The following is a 24992-nucleotide window of genomic DNA, read 5'->3' on the forward strand; positions in this document are numbered from 1 at the left end:
TATTCTAAATTGCCTTTTCTGCTAGAACAGGACATACTAGGATTAGGGCAAATATCTCTACCCTCCTTCGACTCCATTACTTCTGGAGGATGATATTATGGATACCTCCTTTTCTTCTATTTTTCTGTAATTTCTGAATTTTTCCTGATTAGGACTATTACATTTCTGGAAAATAAATTTTTCCTTCTCTTTTTCCTCCTGCACTTCCTCCCCCTCCCCTCCTCCTACCCTAATCCTCCTCCCTCCCCCTCCTACCCCCTCAATGGGGGCTTCTATGGATGAATGCATCAGTAGCTAAAGTCTGCAGGCTGTCCTGGCAAAGCCTTCCACTCAAACCTGTTGGATGTATGGGTTGGTTCTAGATTTGAGGAGTGATTGGCACAGAGATGGATTTTGAAAACTTGGGGAATGAATTAGGCTCTCCCAAGGTGAGTTTGTGGAATAAAAGATTGGGTTAAAGAAATAAACTTGTAAGACAAACGGTGGAAAAGGAAAGGGTGAGTGAGGAAAAATAGGAGGAAAGCCAGGGAAAATCTGCTGTGTAATATGTCTCAGTAATATTGTGCTGTGCAATATTGGCTTGTATTTTGTCAGTAATTTTAATGTTCCAGTCTCAAAGAATATCTTGAATGTATAAGAACTCTAGTAAATGTTAGTTCTAGATTTCTGGAATTTGGTGTTTTTCTACAGGTAGAATTAATAGTCTTTGGAGGAGCATCCAGAGTAAATTTCTGTCTTCCGCTCTATAAATGTGTGACTTCTCTGGTCTTTGTTATTGGTGGTGATGTCTCGTTTCCAGAGATGAGGGGACTAATGATTGATTTCTGTATTTCCCAGCTCTTAGCCACGTAAAAATTGATCCTAAGCAAGTTACTTAACCTCTCTCTAAACCCCAATAGCTTCATTTGCAAAGTGGAAAGCACTGTGCCTTTCATAAATTGCTGGGAGAGAATACAAAGTGCAAAAAATGTGCTTAACCCAGTGCCACGTACGAGTTTTAAAAAACTACCCTGGAGGCAGTGTTTTTGATGCATGCAGTTAACGATCTCTCTGTCCATCTCCTGAAACGGAACAGTCAAACACTCTGTCCCCGGCTTCGGTAAGTTTGTGAGTCAGATAAAAATCTAAGTTACACCACAACTCCAAGCCAGCAAGCAGCGGGCCAAATCCAGGTTTGGGCCCCCCTCAACGAAACTACAAGTCCCAGCATGCCGCGCTCTGGCCTTGGCGGCCCCGCCCTTTCCGCGTCGGGCCGCACGTGGGCGCTGCTCTAGGCACCGCCTTCTCCCGGTGCCCCGGCGGCGGGCGCGCCATGGAGACCGGGTGCTGGTTGCTGGGCGGCGAGTTCGAGGACTCGGTGTTCGAACAGAGGCCGGAGCGGCGGCCTGGACCGCCGGCGTCCTACCGCGCCAAACGCTGCGAGCCGCAGGTGAGAGAGCGGGGCATGCTGGCCTGTCTCTGAACCCCCGGCCTCGGCCTCCGCGGGTCCCGGGCGGGGAGCACCTCGGACGCCCCGTTCCCGCGCCGCCGCCCACGGAACCCAGTCTTCGCTGTACGGGCGCCCGCCGACCTTGCGCCCCGCAGGCCTCCCTTCCCTTGTTTGCTCCCTCCCCGACGTGGCGGGGACGTTTCCGGAGCATCACCCGGTGGGCCCGGCCCACCGGGCCCCGAGCTGTGGGCATTAACCCGCACAGGGCGTTTGGCGGGTGTCCCCCAGGCTCTCTATCCTGGAATCTTCAGTAACTCCGTGCGTCCTCACTGAGTCTGCAGCCGGGCGGTCGGGGTCCCAGAAATCCGGCCACCGCCCACTTTCCAAAACTTGTCTGCTCCGGAAAAGGCGACGTCCCACCCACGGGCCTGCCCTTGCTCAGTGAATTCTCCCAGCCACCGTCACCCCCGCTCGCACGGTCAGATCGCTCAGTTATATCCATTTCTTAGAGTGCAGCTTGAATGGCGCCGCCTCCAGGAAGTCTTTTCTGATTCCTCCCTCCTAGCCAACGCGTTTGTCTTTGAGTGCCTCCCCTCCATTCTACAGCACTCGTCAGTAACGCCGAGCTCTTCGACCCGGAGTGCTAAATGACCACGGCAGAGTGGGGGCTTAACCTTATGTCTTCCTGGGTCTGGCAGTTTTTGTTCATAACAGGAACTCCGTGAATAGTTTGAATTGGTAGAATATTACTTGGTGTTACTGCATATATGGGAATCTCATCTCACACATAAGAACTGCAGCACTCTGTATTAGAAACTTAACCTGTTTCAGGCACCGTGCTAAGTTCCTCTGCCTGTATTGTCTTTATTTCTTCTTAAAACCGTTGAACTTAGGCGGGCGCCGGTGTGGCTCAGTGCGTTGGGCAGCTGCCATCCGCTGAGGTCCTGATCCCAGGATCCTCAGCTCCCTGCTCAGCGGGGAGCCTGCTTCTCCCTCTGCCTGCCACTCCCCCTGCTTGTGCCCTCTCTCTGTCAAATAAATAAGTAAAATATTTTTTAAAAAAGTACTTAAAGATGTCAGGTGCTCAGTAATTGGTGAATTGTGTTTGTTTTATTTAACTTACCTTTCCTCCTCATCACCTAGGTTCTTTCACCTAGGTAGTGCTTGCTCAGGTACACGGAGAACGGGAGTGGACGTGGGAAGGCATGCGGTGCTGCAGTAAAAGCCATGGTTATGAGAGAGGACCCCACATTGCAGCCTTCGCTTTAGCACTTGCCTTATCAAAGTGTCAGAGTCTTATGTGTAGTTTGGGGAAAATAAGATTTGCTGGCTCACAGGGTTATTGTGGAGTGAAATGGGTGAGATACTTGGTCAGGTGTGATGTGTTGTGCACTTACAAAGTAAAATCCAAAAATCACTTGTCTTTGGGAATTGTTTGGTGTGTGATGCTGCTCATAAACTCAAAGAGGCCTTTTTCACACGGCATTGATTTCCGTGGGTGTAAAACCAGGAGCTTGGGTCAGAAGATTTCTGTTGTCCCTGTTTAGATCCTCCGGGGGACGGAGGTCGGCCTTATCCAGCCCCTCACCTCTTCCTTCTGCCCTTGCTCACAGTTCTTCCCTCCTTCCTCTTACCAGAAAGGGGGATTGGGAGCCATCCCCGTCTAAATGGTTGCGGGTCTGCAGGTTATGTGGGAGAATAGAAACAATCATTTGGAAGCCAGTTTTTCTTAATCATTTCCCCGTGGGATCGTGAAAACTGGATGAAGATTTGCAGCTGGGCGGTTGTTGTTCAGCAGGTTGGGATTGGCATTGTGACTGGAAAGCAGTAGAGCACGAAGGAAAATTATGTGGACTTTTGACTTACTCGGTGTTTCAGGGACAACAGAAAAACAGCAGTTACCAGCTTTCTTCGCTGTGATGGATCAGATGGAGAGAAAGTACTTTACTGAGATAATAGGAGGGAAATGATACCCAGGCAACAGGCAGAAATAGAACCAAGCAGTTTTGACGCAATTATGGAACCACCACAAACACAGTGGCATTTTCATAGCATTTACCTGGGGACAGACCACAGTCAGCCTCACTGTGTTTTACTGTGAGTAAAAGGGAGGTTGAGCTACTACTTTGAGGCTAGAAAAACTGGCACACAGACTGCTTTTTGTTAGACCTGTTTTCTCATCTTAATGTTCTTTACTCACTAACCGAGAAATCCCAGTCTCGCTTTCCTTTCTATCACCAGAAAAGTGAATAAAATATTCCAGATGGTCATTTCCTCAAACGTTTCTTTTCTTTTTTAAGATTTTATTTGTTTATTTGATGGCAGAGATCACATGTAAGCAGAGAGGCAGGCATTGGGGTGAGGAAGCAGGCTCCCCGCTCAGCAGAGGGGTGGGGGCTCCATGTCAGCACCCTGGAATCATGACCTGAGCCTAAAACAGAGGCTTTAACCCACTGAGCCACCCAGGCGCCCCAAACTTTTCTTCTACAAGTCTTTGGCATTTGATTGCATGGAAACCTCCTTTCAGCCTTAATTTCAATCTCTTTGGTTAGATTCTACTTTTTGCTTTTACGACATTTTCTTAAAAGGGTTATAAGTAAAGGTCATTCCTCTTTTCCTTTGTCCTTTTCATAATGAATTGTCAATCCCTGTTCTAACCACTCTGAAAACGTCTCTACAGGGAAACCTGTCTCAGTCTAAAGGAGCAGTGGGAACTGTGCTAGTTAAAATCCAGCTTCCTAGATACCACGACCCCATCTTGAATTGCTCTGTGTAGAACCATATAGGCCTGAGCTGCTTTTTCAGTTGAGACGTTTCTTAGTATTGGTATGTTTATTACTCGTGATGATTTTAATGAAAACTGAGACATCGCTAAAATTGACGCTCTTCTTGTTGGATGTTTTCCTGTGAGTCTGATCCTAAAGAAGTAGGTCAGTGTTTGAGGTTTCATCAGTTATGACGTATGGGAAATTGCTCCGACTTGAGTATGAGGGAGAAAAGCGCAAGTTAATTCTCTGTGATGTGCTATTTTCACAATTTCTAGTGGTTTTATGAAGAAACAGAGAGCGGTGATGATGTTGAAGCTCTAACTCTGAAGAAATTCAAGGGGGACCTCGCCTACAGACGGCAAGAGTATCAGGTAGAGTTCAGCATATATAAGCTTATTCTACTTGAAACTGGCAATCAGTTATAAACAGTTACAAATAATCAGTTATAAACAGGTAACCAGTTATAAACAATGGTATCAGTTACAGCATATTAGTTATGAACGTGTTATTTGTGAGGGTGAATTTAATCTTCTCTAGTAAATGTTTATAATCTCAGAATCCCCAGTTTCTACCCTTTTCTCCATGGCTCTGTATCACTTCTTGTTTCCTGTGTCTGCAATATAGGGATCTTTTCGGGATCCTTGCGGGTCTCTTTCCCCAGGCTCTATATCTCCGTGTTCTGTGGGAGCCTCTAGCACAGACGCCTGATGGGTCACAGGAGCAGAGCACCCCGAAATGTGTAAGCAAAAGGAAGAACAAGTAGATACCAGGTTGCTTTACATAGAAAATTTCATTTCTTCTTCACAAGAGTCTTACTGTTATTTTGCTGACGAGAGAAGGAAGGTTGTGTAGCAAGTTCGTGGCAAAACCAGGATTCAAAGCCCAGTCTGTTTGGCTCCAAAATGCTCTTCCTACCATATGGTGATAATTTCCGTGGTAGTAGCGGTTCTATTTTCCAGCCATTTCTTTTCTACCTTTTCGAAAAATGGTACTGACAAATACTCGGGCCTTCCATAGTTCATTGTGGAGTCGGTTATAATAATGCCTCTGCCGAGAAAAAAATGATACCTATAACTGAATCCTTTTCTGCACTATGTATTTGTCTCTTTTTATCCCTTCTCTTCATTTCCTTTATTTAACAAATAATTGGCAGAAAGCACTTCAAGAGTATTCCAGTATCTCTGAAAAATTGCCGTCTACGAATTTTGCCATGAAAAGGGATGTCCAGGAAGGCCAGGCTCGGTGTCTGGCTCACCTGGGAAGGCACACAGAAGCATTGGAGATTGCTACAGACTTGGTAAGTGGTTTCATTGCTTGTGTTTCTTTTCCTTTCCTGGGATCATTGAATAATTTATTTTCTAAAACAAAACAAAGTTCTTGCTAGCAGCAAAATCTGTGGGTTTGGATAAGTAGGAAATCATCAGTGGTGTAAGAACTTTATAATGATAAACAGTTTGGAGCTCCAGACAGTCATTTTCTTATAATATTTTTTCTTAAAATTCTTCCATTACCTGAAAATCTTGTAAAAAAAAAAAAAAAAGGTTTTACTCTTGTTAGGAGTGAACATTCAGAGTAGGAGGATTATCAGTAATTTTTTTTCTTTAATTTTTTTTTTTTTAAGATTTTATTTATTTGACAGAGAGACAGATCACAAATAGGCAGAGAGGCAGGCAGGGGCAGAGGGGGAAGGAGGCTCCCTGCTGAGCAGAGAGTCCCATGTGGGGCTTGATCCCAGGACCCTGAGACCATGACCTGAGCCGAAGGCAGAGGCTTAACCCACTGAGCCACCCGGCACCCCTAATTTTTTTTTTTTTTTAGATTCTATTTTCCAAAATTTCTATAATGAACATAGATTACTTTTGTAAACAAAAGTTACCAGAAAAATCCTAAATATCATACTGAGCCAAGCTTAACGGCCTTTTTAAATTTTTTTTTAATTTTTTTAAGATTATTTATTTATTTATTTGACAGAGATCAAAAGTAGGCAAAGAGGCAGGCAGAGAGAGAGAGGAGGAAGCCTACTCCCCACTGAGCAGAGAGCCCTACACGGGGCTGGATCCCAGGACCCTGAGATCATGACCTGAGCTGAAGGCAGAAGCTTAACCCACTGAGCCACCCAGGCACTCCTAAAGTTTTTTTATTCTTAAATGGAATTCACACAATTCCTTTTTTAAGGGATAAAGAAAAGTGTTATTTGCAATTCTAGATTCTGCTTGTTTTTGTTTTCGGATGAAGGCATTTTTTATTTACTTCTGGCTTTCCTGTGTGTAAATTTTATATGAGGATTGGCCTAAGTTTATAGATGACCCGTTTTCTTCCTCAGAGGGAGTTAATGAGGCGCCCAGACACTGATCTTGAACCCTGCGGATCAGGTTGACCAGAGGTCTGCCTGAAGAATGCACGCAATTGAGCTGTCCTCCTCCATCTCATTAACTAAGAAAAATTTACCTGTGGGTGGGGTTCATTGCCTAGGACCTCAGCCTCTTGCAGTGAAAAGAAACCTTGGAAATTGTCTTTAGAATGTGGAAAACAGCTGTGTCTGGTTCTTCTTTTTCTCCCCTCTAATAAATGTGCATTAATTCTTAAGCCGGAAGATAAGATTACCTTGTTCAGGAAGCCCACGGCACAGTGAACTTGGAGGGATTTAACATCGTTCATTCTCAGTCTTCCAGGTCTGCAAATTAGCAGCAGCATTGGGCCTTTTGGTACCTTTTTCTAGGCATCAGGCACCTGCCCTTCATTCCTGTTCTGTGCTCTCCTGTTCCCTCCCTCTTCCTGGCATCCCTTACATGTCCCCGCTCTGCTCTTCCCTGCCTGACCTACTGTCAGTGGCGGAGTGGCAGCGGCGTCAGTGTCTGGAGAATTCAATCCTTGTGCTTCCTCCTAGCAGAGGAAGTCTGTTTCTGTGGCTCAGAGAAACATCTGTTGCCCGTCAGCAGATGCCAGGTGTCCAGAGCTTGGGATGTTATGAAACAGGAGGAAGGACCAGTCAGAAGACCTTCAGCTCCCCTGCCAGGACTGAAAACCACCCATCAGGCTTCTAGGCACCCTTTTGGGGAAGGAACCAGCAGTGTAGGCCAGTGGGTCTCCCCCTTTCTTTGGGTCTCTTCACATGATCTCAGTGGAGACCGCCGATTTGCGTAGTTTTTCATTGCCTGGTACCCTGTGTTTTGTTTTATTTTTTAGATTTCTTCCCTACTTACAGACCTTTCTCTTTCATTATTAGCTATGGCCTATTTCTGTTTTTTTCTCGGTAGTTGTTGTCCTTTCGCGTTCTGTAGGGGACAGGTCGGTACAAATAGCTGAACAAAATAGCTCGTCCGGGAGTGCCTGTCGGGAGATGAACACTTTATGCTCACAGCTTCTGATTCATCTCTCTTAATGATTCTTGGACAAAATTTTGTAATAGAATTTCTTTATGGGAGTGCCTGGGTGGCTCAGTGGGTTAAAATCTCTGCCTTTAGCTCAGGTCACGATCCCAGCGTCCTGGGATCAAGCTCCACATCGGGCTCTCTGCCTGCCTCTCTGCCTCCTTGTGATCTCTGTCTGTCAAATAAATAAATAAAATCTTAAAAAAAAAAAAAAAAAGAACTTATTTATGGGGCACCTGGGTGGCTCAGTCGTTAAGCGCCTGCCTTTGGCTCAGGTCATGATCCTAGGGTCCCAGGATTGAGCTCCACGTCGGGCTCCCTGCTCAGCAGGAAGCCCGCTTCTCCCTCTCCCATTCCCCCTGCTTATGTTCCTTCTCTCACTGTGTCTCTGTCTGTCAAATAAATAAAAATCTTAAAAAAAAAAAGACCTTATTTATATTTTATTTCTTATTTAAATAATTAAATAGCTTACCGTAACTGTTATGCTCATGTGATAAGTTGTGGTTAAGGACATTGCTTCCGATGGTAAATGACTCTTTTAAATGCATGCACTCTACAAACACTGATTTCAGCCCCACCACGTGCCCGATTCTGGGTTCAGTGCTAAGGTGATAGACGAAGCATGTCCAGAGCCTACACACACACTGTTCATGGGGAGGGAGAACCCTAAGCCAGCTGACACGCGTCAGCCCTTCCAAAGTACCCTCCGTCCTGTGCCTTCTCGTGTGACTGACCGTAGCTCTGCTGCTTACGAGCTGTGTGACTGCAGGCAAGTTCTCTAACTTCTCTGTTGTGACTCAGTTCCCTCTTCTATGAAAATGGGGGTAATGATGGAATCTATTTCAAAAGATTATCATGAGGATTAAATGAGTAAAGTGCTTAGACTAGTGCCTGGCTTATGTTCGCACTGAATAAGTACTAACTCTTGTCATCATTATTGCATTTCAGAAGGAGTTGCATTTTTCTGGAAAATCTCACAAAGTCATTTAAATGGAATTTAATTTCCAGAGAGTTATTTACTATTTATGCTATAAAAACCCTCCCATCAAAATCATGGTTTATATGTAAGCCTCTACCTCAACATACATTCTCAATTTGAAATGTTAACTATACATCATAAAGCACTATAGCCTGGTTGTAGAAGGAAGGTAGCATTTCCTAAAGTCTGTATGTGCTGTTCTTACAAATAAAGGCCATGAAGATGTATTCCTTAGTTACTGAACATCTGTTATGTCCAAGGTGCTATGCTCTCTGCTAGGAATTCAGCATTGAATTAAAAAAAAAAAAACCCTTTGGGCGAAAAAAATGAGAGACGTCAAAAGGCAAGAAACAGATTTTTTTTTTAAGATTTTTATTTATTTATTTGACAGGCAAAGATCACGAGTAGACGGAGAGGCAGGCAGAGAGAGAGGGGGAAGCAGGCTCCCTGCTGAGCAGAGAGCCCGACGTGGGGTTCAATCCCAGGACCCTGAGATTATGACCTGAGCCGAAGGCAGAGGCTTAACCCACTGAGCCACCCAGATGCCCCAAGAAGCAGGTTCTTAACAATAGAGAACAAACTGATGGTTACGAGAGGGGAGGAGAGTAGGGGTTGGGGATGGGTGAACTAGGTGATGGGGATTAGGGGAGTGTGCTTTTGTTCAGGAGAGGGTGATGTACGGAAGTGTTGAATCACTCTGTTGTGCTCCTGAAACTAACACCACTGTGTGTTAGATAACTGGAATTAAAACAAAACTTGAAAAAATTGTAGAAGTTTTCTGAAGGGAAAACTTCGTAGAATTTTATGTCAGAACGGAATGAGGTTGAAATAAATGACTATTAAAAAGTAAAACAAGGGGCGCCTGGGTGGCTCAGTGGGTTGAGCCGCTGCCTTCGGCTCAGGTCATGATCCCAGGGTCCTGGGATCGAGCCCCGCATCGGGCTCTCCGCTCAGCGGGAGCCTGCTTCCCTCTCTCTCTGCCTGCTTGTGATCTCTCTCTGTCAAATAAATAAAAAATCTTTAAAAAAAAAAAAAAAAAAAAAAGTAAAACAAAACCAAAAAACCCCCTTTGGAACCTAATGGTCTGTTAGCAAGGACAGAGTGCAGAACAATAATATTAATAAAACCAGATCTGTTCTGTCACTGGGAAGGTGCAGTATCACCAGACAGGTCGAATGGAGCTTTACTTTCTGTATTCTCACTTAATATATAGATATGTAGAATATTCCCCAAGCTTTCACTCGCTGGCCTGTTTCTTCAGGCTGCACACTGGGGAGTTTTACTTGTACTTCCTGCCCAGGGTAGCTGTGTGCAGGAGCCTGGTCTGGATATTAGTAGGCCAGGTTTTCTTTAGACTTAAAATTAACTGAAAGGTAATTTTAGTCGGCCATCTGCTCTCCACAGACTAACGTAGAAAAAGAAACCTTGTTTTCCCTAACCCACAGTGCTTTTGCCATATGGCAAGTTAGGCAAAAGGTGGTGGCTTTGGTTAAAGAGACTTGAAGAGCATTTTCTGATCAGAAGGAATCCAAGCAACCCCTTCTGGCCAAAAATAATTGGCCTTGGTAATGGTTACCAGGGACGGCATTTGGATTCAATTATGATGCCGCATGAAGCACTGAGAGCTTCAGGGCTATCCTGTTTAAGGTGTCTAAGCCAAGTCAGATTTGGAAATGGAGTCCATTTGAATCCTCAAGGAAATTACCATTTGGATTTTTAGAAAGCCAATTTAAATTTAAAATTTAAATTTAAAATTTAAAATGGACCATTAGCCCAGGGTAAAGAAAAGTTGGCTTGGGTCTTTCAGCTTTCTGGCTAAAACAATGAAGATTATACTAAAACTTGAAGATAAACTGACATTTATGATTCTGGTGCAGAATTCGTCAGGCAGGTGTCGTATGAATTATGCTTCGGTTATGACAGGATGTTTGGGAGCGTCTGGTGGTTATTTCGGTAGGTGGTATGTATTTCTCTAGGTTTACAGCTTCAAGCAGCTCTCTCTACTTGTAGCTATTGAAAGATATCTCTAATTTCCAACATACACAACTTGGGTTTTTAGGCATATCCGTTTTTACATGGAAAACGTTCTGCAGGTTAAAGTGTTTAACTCTTGCGCACCTGGCTAGCTGAGTAGGTGGGGTACAGGTGTTGATCTCGGGGTTGTGGGTTTGGGCCCTGCATTGAGCATAGAGATTGCTTAAAAATAGAATCTAAAAAAAAAAACCAATAAGATTTTTAACTTTTTTTTTTCTCCTTAGGAAAAGAAAGCAACTAACACAGACCATTTAACCGCTGTGCTCTACCTCCAGTTGGCTATTTGTTCAAGTCTGCCAAACTTGGAGAAAACAATTCTCTGCCTACAGAAACTAATTTCTTTGCATCCTTTTGATCCTTGGAACTGGGGCAAATTGGCAGAGGCTTACCTGCATCTGGGGCCAGCTCTGTCAACATTGTGTGCGTCATCTCAGAAACAGAAAGATTTCACTTCCAGTGACAAAACTGCCAAATCCTCCTTTCCACACTCAGGAAAAGACTGTCTTTTGTGTTTTCCTGAAACACTGCCTGAGAGCTCTGTGTTTTCTGTGGAAGCAAGCGGCGGTAATAACCGGAAGAATGAGAGAGCTCTGGAAAATATTCCAAATTGTATGGCAGAAAAGAGAGAAGCAATGTTGCTAGAGACTCGGGTGAAAGCATGTGCCTCCTTTATACGAACCAGGTAAATGAAGAAAGGATTACACAACACACGGTACTAGGCCGAGGATAAAGGTGTTATTTTTCTGATTTTAAGCTTCAAAAAGTCCTAGGATAGAATTTGATATGTTTTTGAGATTTTTTTTCCCTATAGTCTAGATGGACTCCTTTGAACATGTCTTTTTAATATGTAAGATTTAGAAACACAACCGTATTTGCTCAAGAATATGATTTGTGTCATTACTCAAGATAAAATGTTAAAATTGGAGAACATTAAAATTAGGAAAAGAAAATTAAATGTACAAAACATTGCAAAGGAGAAGAGATTGTATAAACAAGGTATTTTTCACTCAGGTTCCACAGATCTACTAAAGACAAAAATTTGCTCTTGTGTTTGAATCACTATTAATAATATGAATAAACAATGTTTACCTCATTCTACAGAGAATCCCCATGGTTTAGGGACTCCAAATACTTTAAATCCATATTAGTAAGAGTTTAAGGGTAAAAAAGAAAAAGGTTTAAGGGAAAAGGGAACATACACTTGACCAAATTCTATAATTTATGAGAGAAACAGATTCTCTTAGGTCCCAAATGATGCCAAAAGTGTGTTGTTGTTGTTGTTGTTAACTCTGGAGAATTCTAGAAACTAACAGTGAGGCTTACCGAGAAGTGGTATCTGTGAAGCAAATTGTAAACTTTATTCAGCAGGTGTTTCGTGTTGACTGCGTTGCTTCGATTCAGAAGTACATGAGCCAGTAGTATGTATGCCAGGCACATGCTGGGTGCGGGGATCATAAAGATTTTCAAAAGAGATCCTTTTAGGGGCGCCTGGGTGGCTCAGTTGGTTGAGGATTTGACTCTTGGTTTCCGCTCGGTTTATGACCTGTGGGTCATGGGATCGAGCCCAGAGTCAGGTTGGGAGCCTGCTTGAGGATTCTCTCTCCCTCTGCCCCTCTCCTTGCTCGTGCTCATTCGCTCGCTCTCTAAAAATAAGGAAATTTTTTTTTTAAGGCCCTTTCCTTTACAGCACTCATGTGTTGAGGACACTGGATGTGTAGTCGGTGACAGGTGGCACGGGCGCTAACGGCGTATTAGTAGCGGCAGCCCTACGGGGACAGGAAACAGGAGCTGTTCAGTGTAGCAGGAAGGACACTTTACCGGAGAGCGACACTTCTGCCCAATGTTTCTGGGCACCTTCCTCAGCTATAGAGAGAAGTGTGTACTAGAGCTTTGCATGCATTATTTCATTTTAATCCTCACCCCACCTCCGTGGGGTGGACGTTGGCATCCCATCGTAGAGACGGAAACGAGCTTAGCGTTATGCCCAAAGTGGCACAGCTCTGAAATGCTGCCATGACCCGGACGCCAGGCCTTAGATTCCACAGCTGGAGTTCTTTCCGGGGTATCTTGCTGACCCCGGAATGTTCCCCAGATGAGAAGAGGCAGGCTAGGTAAAGAGGAAGGAAGCACAGGACCGGCGTCACGCGCTGTCGTCGCTCGGTCTGCTGCAGTGACAGCAGCATGGTGGCGGAGCGGGAGACGTGGGTGGCAGACCGCGGGCCAGGACGACATCGTGAGGCGGCGGAGGGGTTTGGGAGTCAGATCTCATTGTAAGCATCTAATAAATTGATAGTGAGCGAGTGTGGACTCCTCCGCTCGCTAGCGGTCTGACCTTGTACAAATTACGGAAACTCCCTGCTCTCCAGTTCCTTCGTGTTCATCTTCACAGAGAAAACGGGAAAGGCCCTCCTCCTGGGGTGGTTAGGATCCCGGCGTCCGAGGCTCTGGGCGTAGCGCACAGTGTGTGGGAAGCTTGCGGTAACGGGCGTCCTTCCGCTAGCGGAAGATGCCAAATGTCATCCTGAAGAATTTGGTCCTTATGCTGCAGACCGGAATAGTATTTGAAAGTTTTAAATGTCCAAGCAGTGTGACAAGAGCTGTGATTTCGAGAGAGATCTGGTGGCTGGGAGGAGATTTGGGAGGAAGGAGTGGGGATCGTGCGTCACCAGTGGAGGCGCTGTGGAGTCATCGGTGGGCGGCGGCGAGGACCTGACCTAGGATCGAGCAGCGGTCATGAAAGGAGGAAACGGACATCAGTGCGGGATGGGATGGACGGAACTTGATGACCGGCTGAGGGTGTGGGAAAGACAGGGATGGGGGAGGGGAGCAGAGGAATCCAAGACGAGACAAGAGTCTTCCTTGGGTGTGTGGGTGGATGGTGGCACCTTTTGAGAGACAGGACACGTGGGAGGAGGAGTAGAGCAGACTTAGGGTGAAAGTAAAGATTTTGATTGATTGTGCTGAGGTTCAAGGACGTACAGGACATCAGCTGAAGCTTTTCCCTCGGAGGAGTTGCGCTCAGAAGAAGGAAGCTAGAGCTGAAGGAGTTTCAGGAAGGAGAGGAGCAACCAGATGATAGTGAGAAGTCAGGATCAAATCCGAGGGGGGGACTTGACCGCGAGGAGGTCATTTGCAACCTTTGAGAAGGCAGTTTGAGTAGCGATGGGTGACAAGGCACAGGGTAGAGGGCTGAATGAACATGAGATGGAAGAAGCAAGTGTAAGCTCTATTTTCTTTGCCTTTTTAAAATTTTTATTTTATTTATTTATTTGAGAGAGAGAGAGCATGAGCAAGGGCAGAGGGAGAGGGAGAAGCAGACTCCCCACTGAGCAGGGAGCGAGACTTGGGGCTCCCCAGGATCATGACCTGAGCCAAAGGCAGAAGTTTAGCCAACTGAGCCACCCAGGGACCCCTAAGCTGTATTTTCAAGTCCTTTCAGGAGCAAAAAGGGACAGCAGGACATCAAAGATAAAAAGGGTCACAAATGTACATGCTTCCAGAGGCCAGGTAGTAACATAAGCTGGTTTGAGTGAGTCAGGGGAGAGTGGGTCAGAGCACGCTTTCCTTCCAGGCTCTCCGGTGACTTCCTGTTGCCCTTACATACATGCCCTGCTTCCTTCCGGGGCCTGTGAGATGTTGACCTTGCCTTTCCCTTCTCCTCATTTACTACGGGTTTTTTTTCGCTCTGTTCCAGCCATAGTGATCTTCACGATTTTCAAACACATCAAGCTAATTCATGTGTCAGCGTCCCCTTCCCCCAGATAGTCCGGCGGCCGGCTCACCATTGGCTCTTAGCTTGAGCGATGACTCGGAAGAGCCCTCCTTCACTGTTCACCTGAACAGCGGATACTTATCCACCCTGCTTGGACTGATTGAGTGATTGGTTGGTTTTTTGCATAACACTCCTCACTCCCTGAAGTCCTCTTACTTGTGATCACTCCCCCTCTGTTCCATGGAGCAGAAGCCTGTTTTGCCTGCCAGGATCTCCCAGTGCTTAGAGTAGTGGGTGGTTCATTCGGGACATGAAATGAGTGAACAGGAGAGCTGAGTGCTTGTGGGAATAGAAATGGGGACCAGTGAGGCCTGAGGGAAACTGGAAAATCGACGCATTCAGTATACTTTAAAAATACCTGTTTATTTATTTGAGAGATAGAGTGTGATGTTGGAGTACACAGGAGTCTGGAGAGGGCAGAGGGAGAGGAAAGAGATTCTCAGGCAGACTCCCTGCTGAGCACAGAGCCAGCATGGGGCTCGATCTCACCACCCCGAGATCATGACTGAGCCGAAATCAAGAGTTGGCTGCCCAGCAGACTGGGCCACCCAGGAGCCCCCACATTCAGCACTTCGATAGTGAGGAGAAGGAGCCACGTGCCCAGGACAGGAGGGAGGAGGAAGGAGAAGACCAGGCTGCGCTCGTGACGGGAAGTTCATGGTGAGGCAGTTGCAAGGTGGGCCACCAGAGGCTCGTCAAAGACCTGACCCTGCTTTGGGCAATGAAAGTCTGCTGGAGGCTCTGACTAGTCCTTGAGGTCGAGTGGCTGTAGGTTTGGGGGCTATAAAGGGTCGCAGAACACAGACTTCAGAGGAGCACATCCCAGCATTTTGGAGCAAGAGCCTTTGATTAGGAAGCTTGTTCCTTTCGCTCCGGATTGTTTGTGCTTTCAATCCCTTGACTTCTATAGGAAGCCCTTTGGAGGTTTTTCTCCCTAAAGATCTCTTTGCGAAGCGTTGGTCTAGGAATTTTAGAAAAGATGACTCTCCAGCACAGTTTGCTCAATTTGCTCAAGTGGGAAGCTTTTTAGGGATTCAAATGAAGGTGAGTCCCCTCCTTTAGCCGGGTAGGACTCCCACCCAGCCGAGTACCCGTGCTCCTGCGAACCCTTCCTTGAGGCTTTCCCTTCCCTGTCACCCACGCGTCGGGACTTGCTGTTTTTCAGGCTCTTGCTTCAGCTCACCCAGGCTCAGCAAACGTCGTTTGCTTTGGAGAGGAACTTAAGGACTCAGCAGGAAATTGAAGATAAAATGAAAGGGTTCAGCTTCAAAGAAGATACTTTGCTGTTGATAGCTGAGGTGAGTGTTCACATGAACCCTAGGGGTTTATGTGAACCGAGGCATCAGAAGTATTTTTCCTGGCTCCGGTACCGTTTTTTAAAAAACAACCAAATCTCTTCTGCTAAGGGACTGTTTCTCGGCCTTACGTGGCTTGTGATCACTTAATCCACAAGAGCAGCATGTGGTCATCTTTCTCCCGCAGTGTGCTACGGTCAGGGGCTCTGTTTCATTTTCCTGCCAGTGCTTGGTAGTCCCTGCCTGCTTGCACATCCTAAATGCCCAATCATTGTTTTCCGACTGCTGATGAAACGAATGAGTGAATGTTGACGTTCTTGCGGCGTATCTGTACGTTTTTCCTCTCTTTGTCTTCATAACGCTCAGAACAGCCTTTGGGACCCGTGCAGCTGGGAGTGAGGCTCGCACACGTTGGGACCTGCCCGGGGCCGATTTTGAGCTGTGGAACTAGACTGAGCCCCGCCCACTGCAAGTCCGTTTTCTTTCTGCTCTGCCTTTCCACTAGCTTGCTGGTCACCGAGAAATTCAGATGTCAGGGTTTTTTATTTTGTTTTTGTTTTTAACCTTCATTAGTTTTTTTTTTTTTTTAAAGTGATGTTGAAATTACTTAAGATAGCATTTGGAGGTGATCTGTGTTTGTATTTAAGTTACTCATACTAGTTCCTGTTAGTATGGCATGGAAACTTGATAATCGAGGTACTTCCCTGTGAAATAAGTCTATATAACGCTATCTACCCTAACGTCACTCAACTTTAAGAAGTACTTCTGAAAAAAAAAAAGAAAAAAAAAACAACAAAAAACAAAAAAGAAGTACTTCTGGCACATCTAAATTGCCAGGCTCCTTTCTTCCTTCTCTAAACTAAGCACCCACTTGGACCGCTTTTCCCTCTTATGGGACGGTGTTCTCCTGTCTCTTCTTTGTGAGCCTTTTTCAGCCTTTCCTTTGATCCCACAGACAAGCGCAGCGGATGGCCTGTCTCTCCTAAGTTTAACCGTAGCCTTTCCTTAGGCTTTGTTTCCCTTCATCTTCCTGGTGTTCATAGCTGTTGGCCACCCCCTTTTTGTTTCCTCTTCCCTTTCCTTCCGAGGGACCACAGAAGTCTGATTTTCTCCTGTATTCTTAATAGTCCTGTTTCTCTTGGAATTTCCTCATTTCCTCTGTCTCTTAAGTCATGGCATTCCCTGAGGTTCCACTTAGCTTCCCCGTTCTCTCCGCCGTCTCCCGCAGAAATCACAACCCCACTCATGGCTTCAGCCGTCACGTCTGGGCCGATTACCCTCTAACCGGTTTCTCTGGTGCCATCTCTGAAACACTTGTCTCACTTCTCAGACTAGTTACCTCCTAAGCGACACATCCGAAGCGATGACTGATGATCCTCCTGTCTCTTCTGGTACAAAGTGTCTAAAATGGAGCTGCTCCTCAGAACACTTTCCAGTCAGCCTTCTGTCAGTATCTGGCAGAGAGGAGTTGGAGAGAACCGTCTCTTCATTCTAGACTTTGTTTTTTTCATCAGTCCCGGCTGTCATTCTTCTTTCCAGAGCTGGGACCTCGCTCGCTGTGAGCCGTCTCCACTCCAGTCTCCCCTCCAGCCGGCAGCCGGCCACCCCCGCTTCAGGCCCACCTTCCGTTTCTCTCGCACCACCAGCATTCCCATCCTTAAGACCTCGTGCTCGGCTCCCAGTGACCTCCCGGCTTGGCTGTCCTCGCTTCCTTGTTCTCTCCCCTCAGGTCTGTGGGAAACCCTGCTGCTGCTGGGTTTATCTCACGACATCGCTTTGAGCTTGTTACCTGCGTGCTCAGAAACTAAGCGTGTCACGTCACCTTGGAGGTCAGCTCTAGTGCACGTGCCTCCACGTGATATCCAAGGCCTTCCAGAGAGTAGCCCCGAACTTAGGACCTTGTAATTCCCTGACGCAGATCTTCTCCATCCTTCTAGACTCCTCTGCCATGTCTGACAAACTTGTGGGTTTCTCATCTCCACCTGCTTACTGTTTCCCATCCTCAGAGCCCACCGAGGTCCCACATCCTCTAGGAAGCTTTCACCGAATGTCCCTGTCCGACAATGGCTCCCTCCTCTGAGCGCAGGGACAGTCACTGCTTGAATAGATAGCACTTTGCCACCCCCGTGGCCCCAAAATACAAGAGTATGTCTTATCTTTTCAAATAGATTTTAGGTTTCCTTATAAGCCAGTTTATCCTTACAAAGAAGACATCCTTACAAGATGTCTCGAACATCTTCATACTCCTTCCCACGTGTAGCAGATCTGTGGACTGTGTGGAATGGTAGTTCTCCACCTGGACGACACACGGGAAGTACCTGTGGAGCTTTTTAAAAAAGATGTCTGGGCCCTCATTGGGATTACAGTGTACATTTCATTTTGTGCTCTGTTAACCTTACTTTGTGACATGAGCATGACTCTGTGTCCTTAAATTTCCTTTGCTTGCATACTTTTTTTTTTTTTTTTAATCATTGTTTTATTGGAATTAGGATCCAGGGGCACCTGGTAGAGCATCCAACTCTTGATTTACAGGTCGTGAGTTCAAGACCCATGTAGGGTGTAGAGCCTATTTAAATTAAAAAAAAAAAAAATTAAAGGATCCATATAAGATCCACAGACTGTATTTGGTCCTTCTGTCTCTTACATCTCTTTTATTCTATAATAGCTCCCCTTTTCTGCTTTTCTTGAGATAAAAAAATATGTATAACATAAAATTTGCAGTCTTAATCATGATTTAGTATACAGTGCATTAATTACATGCACAGTCTTGTACAACCATCAGCACTATTTCCATCATCCCAAACCAACTCGGTAACCATTAAGCAATAATTCCCATTCCGCCCTCCCTCCCAACCGCTAGCAACCTCTAATCTGCCTTCTGTGGCTATGAATTTACCTATACTAGGACTTCATATGTGGAATCCTATAATATATGCCCTTTTATGTCTGGTTTCTTTCTCTTAACCTAATGTTTTCAAGGTTCAGCCATATTGTAGCATGTGTCCAAACGTCGTTCCTTTTTATGGCTGAATAATATTCCACTGTCCATACATACACAATGCATTTTATCCATCCATCTGTTGATTGGCACTTGGATCGTTTCCACCTTCTGGCTATTGTGAAGAACGCTGCTGTGAACTCTGGCATACAAGTATCTGTTTGAGTTCCTGATTTAAATTCTCCTGGATGTGTCCCTGAGAGTGGAATTTGCTGGATCCTATGGTGATTCTGTTTAACTTTGTGAAGAATTGCCAAACTGTACATTCCACTTTATACTCGTTATTTTTACCTAACACTGTGATATGATCATGACCCTGTATCTTTATTCTTTAAAAAGATTTATTTATTTATTTTAGTGAGAGAGAATGCACATGGTGGGAAGGGGCAGAGGAACAGGGAGAGAGAAACTCAAGCAGACCCCGCACTGAGCACAGGGCGCAGAGCCCAATGTGGGGCTCAATCCCACGACTCTGAGAGCACAACCTGCATTAAAACCAAGAGCCGGATGTTCAACCGACTGTGCCACCCAAGCGCCCTGACCCCGTATCTTTAAATACTGTTTGAGTATGTGCTTTTTCATGGCCAGATAGTAGTCCAGTTTTAGCTTTTGTCATTTATGTACTTAAGTCCTCTATATTGAACATTTAACAGAGATAAAGTACCTATTTTAATAAATCTTTGCAAAAAAAAAAATCAGTGTATGTATTCGGTCCTTTTAGAATAGATTATTAGGAGTAGAATCACTAGGTTAAAGTATACAGGCATTTTAAAGACTTGAAGCCCATTTCTAAATTGTGATTCAGAAAAGCTGGTTCAGATTACATATCCTCTATGAGAACACTGATTTTCCTCCTCCAAGCCTAGATACTAGGTTGAACCATGTGAAATTGTCAATAGTTGATCATTTTGACTTATAAAAATAATTTTATACGTATTAACTTGTTTTTCAAAATCTGCAATTTGAGCGATGAAAGTGGCACTTTTCAGTGTTCATTTACTGGTTTGATTACTCTAAGATTAACAGTTTTTTCACATTTCTATTGGCCATTTATATTTAGTGAAATACCTAGTCATGCTTTTTCTTCCTTATTCTATTTGTAATTTTCTGTTTTTCTTACTAATTTTTTAGAGCTCTCTCTCTCTGTTGGGCCTATTCACCTTTTATATGTTGGAGTATTTTCTGAAGTTTATGATTTTTTTTTAGTATATAGAAGTTAAATTTTTTTATATGGTCAAATATTTTTGTAGCTATATTGACAGCTGTGAATGATGTTCCTGCGAATCCCTCTTTTTGGGACATTGCATTATTTGGATATTACTATTATTCAGTTCTCTTTTTTGTTAAAAAAAAAACACTTTTGGTGTTATATCCCATATTTTAAAATACTACATTTCATTGAGTCCAAGAAATCATCAGTTGTAAGGCATATCGGTACTTGATGGGCCAATAAAAGAAAAGTAAGGTGCCATTTATGCTGTGACACGCCTGTGTTGTAAGGTACCTCTCGAGGTCAGAAATGTTAAAATACAAGACAAACGCTATCTTAGAATGAACGAAAATACCAGGCTTTAATAAATGCTGACAATTGCCTGGTTAAGCTATTCATCGCATTAGCTCTTGCCTCAAATAATAAGTAGTCTTTGAAGATCTAAAGTCAGTGGAAACCGTTCTTTGAATGGGCTTCTAATGCATTGTAATTGGAGTATTCATGAACACATTGGATCTCGGGGTTTTCAGGAAACTTAGGTGTCATTGAGTCCAAATCCAAGTGACTTAAATTCCCTTCACAGCATCCCTGCCGGATGGCTCCCAAACCTTTCGTGCCAACAACAGGAAATGTGTTAGCACTTACTTTTAGTTCGGTGTGCTTACCAAAGATGGGCTGATCACTTAGCGGGTTCAGGAGCAACCTTTCTACAACTTAACTTTTGCATGCCTTGTGAGAGAAATCAACAGAAGATGTGGGCCTGATTCTGACCAGTAGGGAGGAGTGTTTTGCCTGCAGAGGGCAGGCAGGTGCCTCAGGGCCTGGAGGTTGCCGTGACAACCTCTCCAGAGGGACTGAGGCTCTCTGGGTCAGGAAAGGGCAGGCCCAGCTACTTGCTGCTCGCCTGTTTGCTGCCTTTGGCTCAACTTCTAGGAGGAAGAAGCTGTGCCCCCACCCGCACGCCCGGCAGCAGTGTTGTGCCCAGGCTCTGCTTTCGGGTGCTTTTATGAGGGGGAGAAGCACTCGCAGATGCGTTCCGGCCAGCGGAAGGTGATCTTTGATTTAAGAATGTTGGCGGGCCACTCTCTGTAGGCCGAACAGCCACCACGTTAGTGTTTCAGGGATGTGTTCACTCAGGGGAGGATAAGAGGAGAAATACAGGGTTTTTATTTCTGTAGTCCTTGGATTGAAACATCTTTTCAATATGTTGGAATCCACCCGCCCCCACTACCCCCTGCTGCCAGCTGCTAAAGTATTTCTGTGGTTTGGTTTGGTTTGGTTTGGTTTGGTTTGGTTTGGTTTGGTTTGGTTTGGTTTGGTAAGAAATCCTTTACACTCAATGACTAGCATAGTCTTCCGCCCCTTTTATTGGGACAGGATTGTTTTTTTTCCCCCTCCTGCTGCAGGTTATGGGAGAAGATATCGTCCCAGAAAAAATAAAAGATGAGGTTCACACAGAGGTGAAGTGTGTTGGCCCGACAGCCCTGACTGCCCTGGTGATTGCATCTTCGAAAGAATTCGAAGACAAGTGGTTCAGAAAGATCAAAGACCACTTCTGTTCCTTTGAAAATCAGTTCCATACAGAGATACAAATCTTGGCTTAGTGGCCCTTTAAAAAACAATAGAAAACATCCTGTACTGTTTTAATTGTCCTCGTTTATTTCAGAAAGAATCCACTGCTAATCATGGAATATAGTGAATTTAAAGTGATTATTTATGTATTATAAAAATAGCTTTTCTTATTTCTACTGTGTTCAGTTTCTTGATTATTTCTACTGTGTTCAATTTCTTGCCTTGTTTTGTTTATGGATTTTTGCCATCCACTTATCTATCCCCCCCTTTTTTTTTTAATATTTTTATTTATTTATTTGACAGACAGAGATCACAAGCAGGCAGAGAGGCAGGCAGAGAGAGAGAGAGAGAGGAGGAAGCAGGCTCCCTATTGAGCAGAAAGCCCAATGCGGGGCTTGATCCTGGAACCCTGGAATCATGACCTGAGCCCAAGGCAGAGGCTTTAACCCACTGAGCCACCCAGGCGCCCCTCAGACCTACTATCCCTTTAGAGGATATCTTTTGGGAAAGTGTATAAAAGAGGCTCTTAGGGACGCCTGGGTGGCTCAGTTGGTTAAGCGGCTGCCTTCGGCTCAGGTCATGATCCTAGCGTCCTGGGATCGAGTCCCATATCGGGCTCCTTGCTCGGCAGGGAGCCTGCTTCTCCCTCTGCCTCTGCCTACTTGTGATCTTTCTCTGTCTCCCTCTCTCTCTCTGACAAATAAATAAATAAAAATCTTTAAAAAAAAAATAAAAGAGGCTCTTAGATATTATATTTTTTTGAAAACACACACTACTATATTATTATTTTTTTAAAGATTTTATTTATTCATTTGACAGACAGAGATCACAAGTAGGCAGAGAGAGAGAGGAGGAAACAGGCTCCCCGCTGAGCAGAGAGCCTGAGGTGGGGCTCGATCCCAGAACCCTGAGATCATGACCTGAGCGGAAGGCAGCAGCTTTAACCCACTGAGCCACCCAGGCGCCCCACACTATTATATTATTATCAGCAGTAAAAGTATCCATTGTTCAGGTAAATTCATCAGGAAAGAACAAGAATGTTGAAACGTAAAAGTAAACCATTTCTAAGAGCACTGTGTCAAGGTCTGCCATGGCTCCGAGATTCTGTGTATGGGCCCAAACGGAAGAGTGCACATGGAGTGGGCTGCGTTCTAGAAACTCAGGTCTTCTCTAATGGGCAGTAGTCAGCACGCTTGCCTTGTGCTGCAGAGGAGAACACCATCTCTTTCGTGACATGATGCAAAGACAGTCTGGAACGAAGGGCGGTTAGTGCTGCCTTGCTCACCAGATGCACAGAAACACGAGGCCCACGGGCCACTGTCGTGCAGGGTGATGGTCCTGTCCTTCCAGACACACGGATTAAAGTCACGGTCTCTAACACCTTCAGTACAAAGGACCATTACTGTACTCACATCACCCGGAACGGAAGAGCTCCCTTACGAAGAGTGGAATTTAATAGTCAACCAAAAACTTCATCAAGTGATGTCCCACACAGCATTTAGTTCTCAGCAGAGGGAAAAGAATTCCAGCCCTGGGCTGGAGTCCTCAGGATTTCCCTTCTACTGCACCTGCTGCTTCACCCCTTCCCGGGCCCCTTCCCAAAACGGACAAATGTCTGGTTCTGTTTCTGTCTGCTGCTCTTCTAGGATGAGTGATAGCCTGACTAGCAATTGCAAGTTGTCACTTAGTATCTCTAATGGGAAATGAAAGCTCGGTATGGTTAATAGACGCTGTGATTTTTAGGAACCATTAACAAGTATGGAAACCTCTCCACAGCTCCCCGGTGCCCTCCATCCACTCACGGAGTCATGAACAATCACCGCGGAGCCCGCGAGGCGTGACAAGCATTGTGCGGTTGCCATGGAGACACTTGCTGTCTCGGAGTTCATGGTCTAGTTGCGAATGACCCCTAGGGACAGTGCCCAGACTGCCAATCCCTTCGCGGTAAAGCCTTGGCTCCCAGGCGCCCTCCTTCCCGGCTCCCCGGCTTTAAATGCACCCTAGCTTTTGCGTTTGGTCCTTCACACTGGCAGTTTGGTCTGACCCCTCTCCCCACCCCCCATGATGGGCTGATTCTGTTCACCTTCCAGGTCTCCACTTCCCTACAGCTTCCCCAAAGTCTTGACCTCCAGGTGGCAGTAGGTCTCCCTCTTTCATGCTCCTTCGCGATTTCACTCCCGTAGTGGTTCTTTACTCCGTTGTAATCAGCAGCTTGTTTTTCATGAGAGACTTCAGAAAGTCTAAAATCAGGAACTCGGGCTGTCTTTTTCATATAGGTATCCTCGGGGCAGATTACCTGGCATTTTATGAAAGATTTGTTGAATTTCTGAATTACCTGGCCAGCATCTCGTTTTGTTGGCACAAAAGTTTAACCCCCCGGAGATCCAACAGAGGGCTGAGGCCATCGAACACCCTGCCTGGTTCTCTTTCTGGAGCTAAACCCCCTTCTCCTGTTGGTCTAGGCTTCCCAGAGATGCCCTTTCCCCTCTAGTCTGGCTTGGCTTCCCATCTCAATCCTAGTGCCCTTCTAACCTTGTCCATGCGAAAGCTTCCAGAACCTCTGGCTGTCGTCCCGGCTCCGTTGTCTGTGCTGTCCGGAACTGCCCGCCTGGCCTTCGGGAGTGCCCCACCTCGCTTTCCAGGCAGCGACATGGTGACATGTGTGAGAAGCCAGGGAAGGGCACTCGGGAATGCCTGGCACCTCAGACTGTCATCACACACGTCATCTTGATCATTTCCAGCACAGATGATGAAGGGGGTTAACTGAGCAATGGTTATGCTTAAAGACAAATCTCAGGCCTGCCTCCGTAGACACTCTGCCCCCTTGTCAAGGCGTGAATCACCGGGAAGGTGAGCAGATGTGAACCGCGCCGGTGACTACACTCCAGGTGGGTGGGGTGGGAACTCAGGGCGGTTCTTGCCTCTTGTGACTCCCAAAAGGCCTGTCTTCACTATTTTCTCCTAAGGAGGAGTTTGTACCCAGTACTTGAACCGGTGAGAGTCCTTTGTCCTTTACTCTTTGACACCTCTACAGTCTTCATACTGTGGCCAAAGGATCTTAACAAAGATTGTTTTCAGTCCAACCATGATTTCCCAACTCCTTCATGAAGCCTGTGGGTGAGGCCCTGCGTGGTCCCGCTCTGGCCCACGTTCCCCCCAACTCACTGGCTTTTCTCATGCCCTTGAACTCCAAGCATCTTCCCACCCAAGCCCTTTGCCCATCCCGTTACCTCTGCTTGGAACATTCTGCCCTGCAATCTCCCCACCCGCCATAAGCGTCCCCTTCCTACAGATCTCAGCTCAGGACTCATTCTCAAGATGCTCCTGATCCCAGACTTGCTCAGATCCCCCTTTAAATTTCACAGTGCCCCTGCTTTTTTTCTTTTTTCTTTTGTTTGCCAAATAGGAGATATATATACATACATCTTTATATCTATATTTATATAGATATATAGATATAGATACATAATGGAATTATAATTGAAAAAATAGAGGATTGGCATCTATTTGGGACTCACCATTATCCTTCTCTCCCTCCTTGGCAGAGTGACTTCACCACCTAAA

General features: G+C 45.5%; 1 protein-coding gene across 2 annotated transcripts; it reads left to right on the forward strand.

Moving 5' to 3' along the window:
- Nucleotides 1–1298: 1298 nt before the first annotated feature.
- C1H8orf76 (chromosome 1 C8orf76 homolog) lies at nucleotides 1299–21592 on the forward strand. Of its 2 annotated transcripts, none has more exons than XR_006820541.1 (6): nucleotides 1299–1429; nucleotides 4473–4568; nucleotides 5351–5494; nucleotides 10806–11263; nucleotides 14276–14464; nucleotides 15519–15598. XR_006820541.1 is itself a non-coding variant. In XM_046021106.1 (6 exons), exons 1-6 carry the CDS (start codon nucleotides 1313–1315, stop codon nucleotides 21458–21460), a joined length of 1146 nt encoding a protein of 381 aa, XP_045877062.1. In that variant the 5' UTR covers nucleotides 1299–1312; the 3' UTR covers nucleotides 21461–21592. The 2 variants fall into 2 exon arrangements, 1 of the variants encoding a protein (XP_045877062.1); XM_046021106.1 differs by lacking the exon at nucleotides 14276–14464 and adding an exon at nucleotides 21263–21592 and having other exon boundaries at nucleotides 15519–15651.
- The last annotated feature ends 3400 nt before the right edge of the window (nucleotides 21593–24992 follow it).

Source organism: Meles meles, chromosome 1 (genome assembly GCF_922984935.1).
Source record: "Meles meles chromosome 1, mMelMel3.1 paternal haplotype, whole genome shotgun sequence".
In the NCBI taxonomy this organism is placed as follows: Eukaryota; Metazoa; Chordata; class Mammalia; order Carnivora; family Mustelidae; genus Meles; species Meles meles.

What these genes read in the sequence shown, in the direction of transcription:
- C1H8orf76 (XM_046021106.1), top strand. Translation starts at nt 1,313, where the DNA reads ATGGAGACCGGGTGCTGGTTGCTGGGCGGCGAGTTCGAGGACTCGGTG. An exon ending in TGGAGATTGCTACAGACTTG is followed by an intron (nt 5,495 to 10,805) that starts GTAAGTGGTTTC and finishes TTTTCTCCTTAG; the next exon opens with GAAAAGAAAGCAACTAACAC. An exon ending in GCCTCCTTTATACGAACCAG is followed by an intron (nt 11,264 to 15,518) that starts GTAAATGAAGAA and finishes GCTGTTTTTCAG; the next exon opens with GCTCTTGCTTCAGCTCACCC.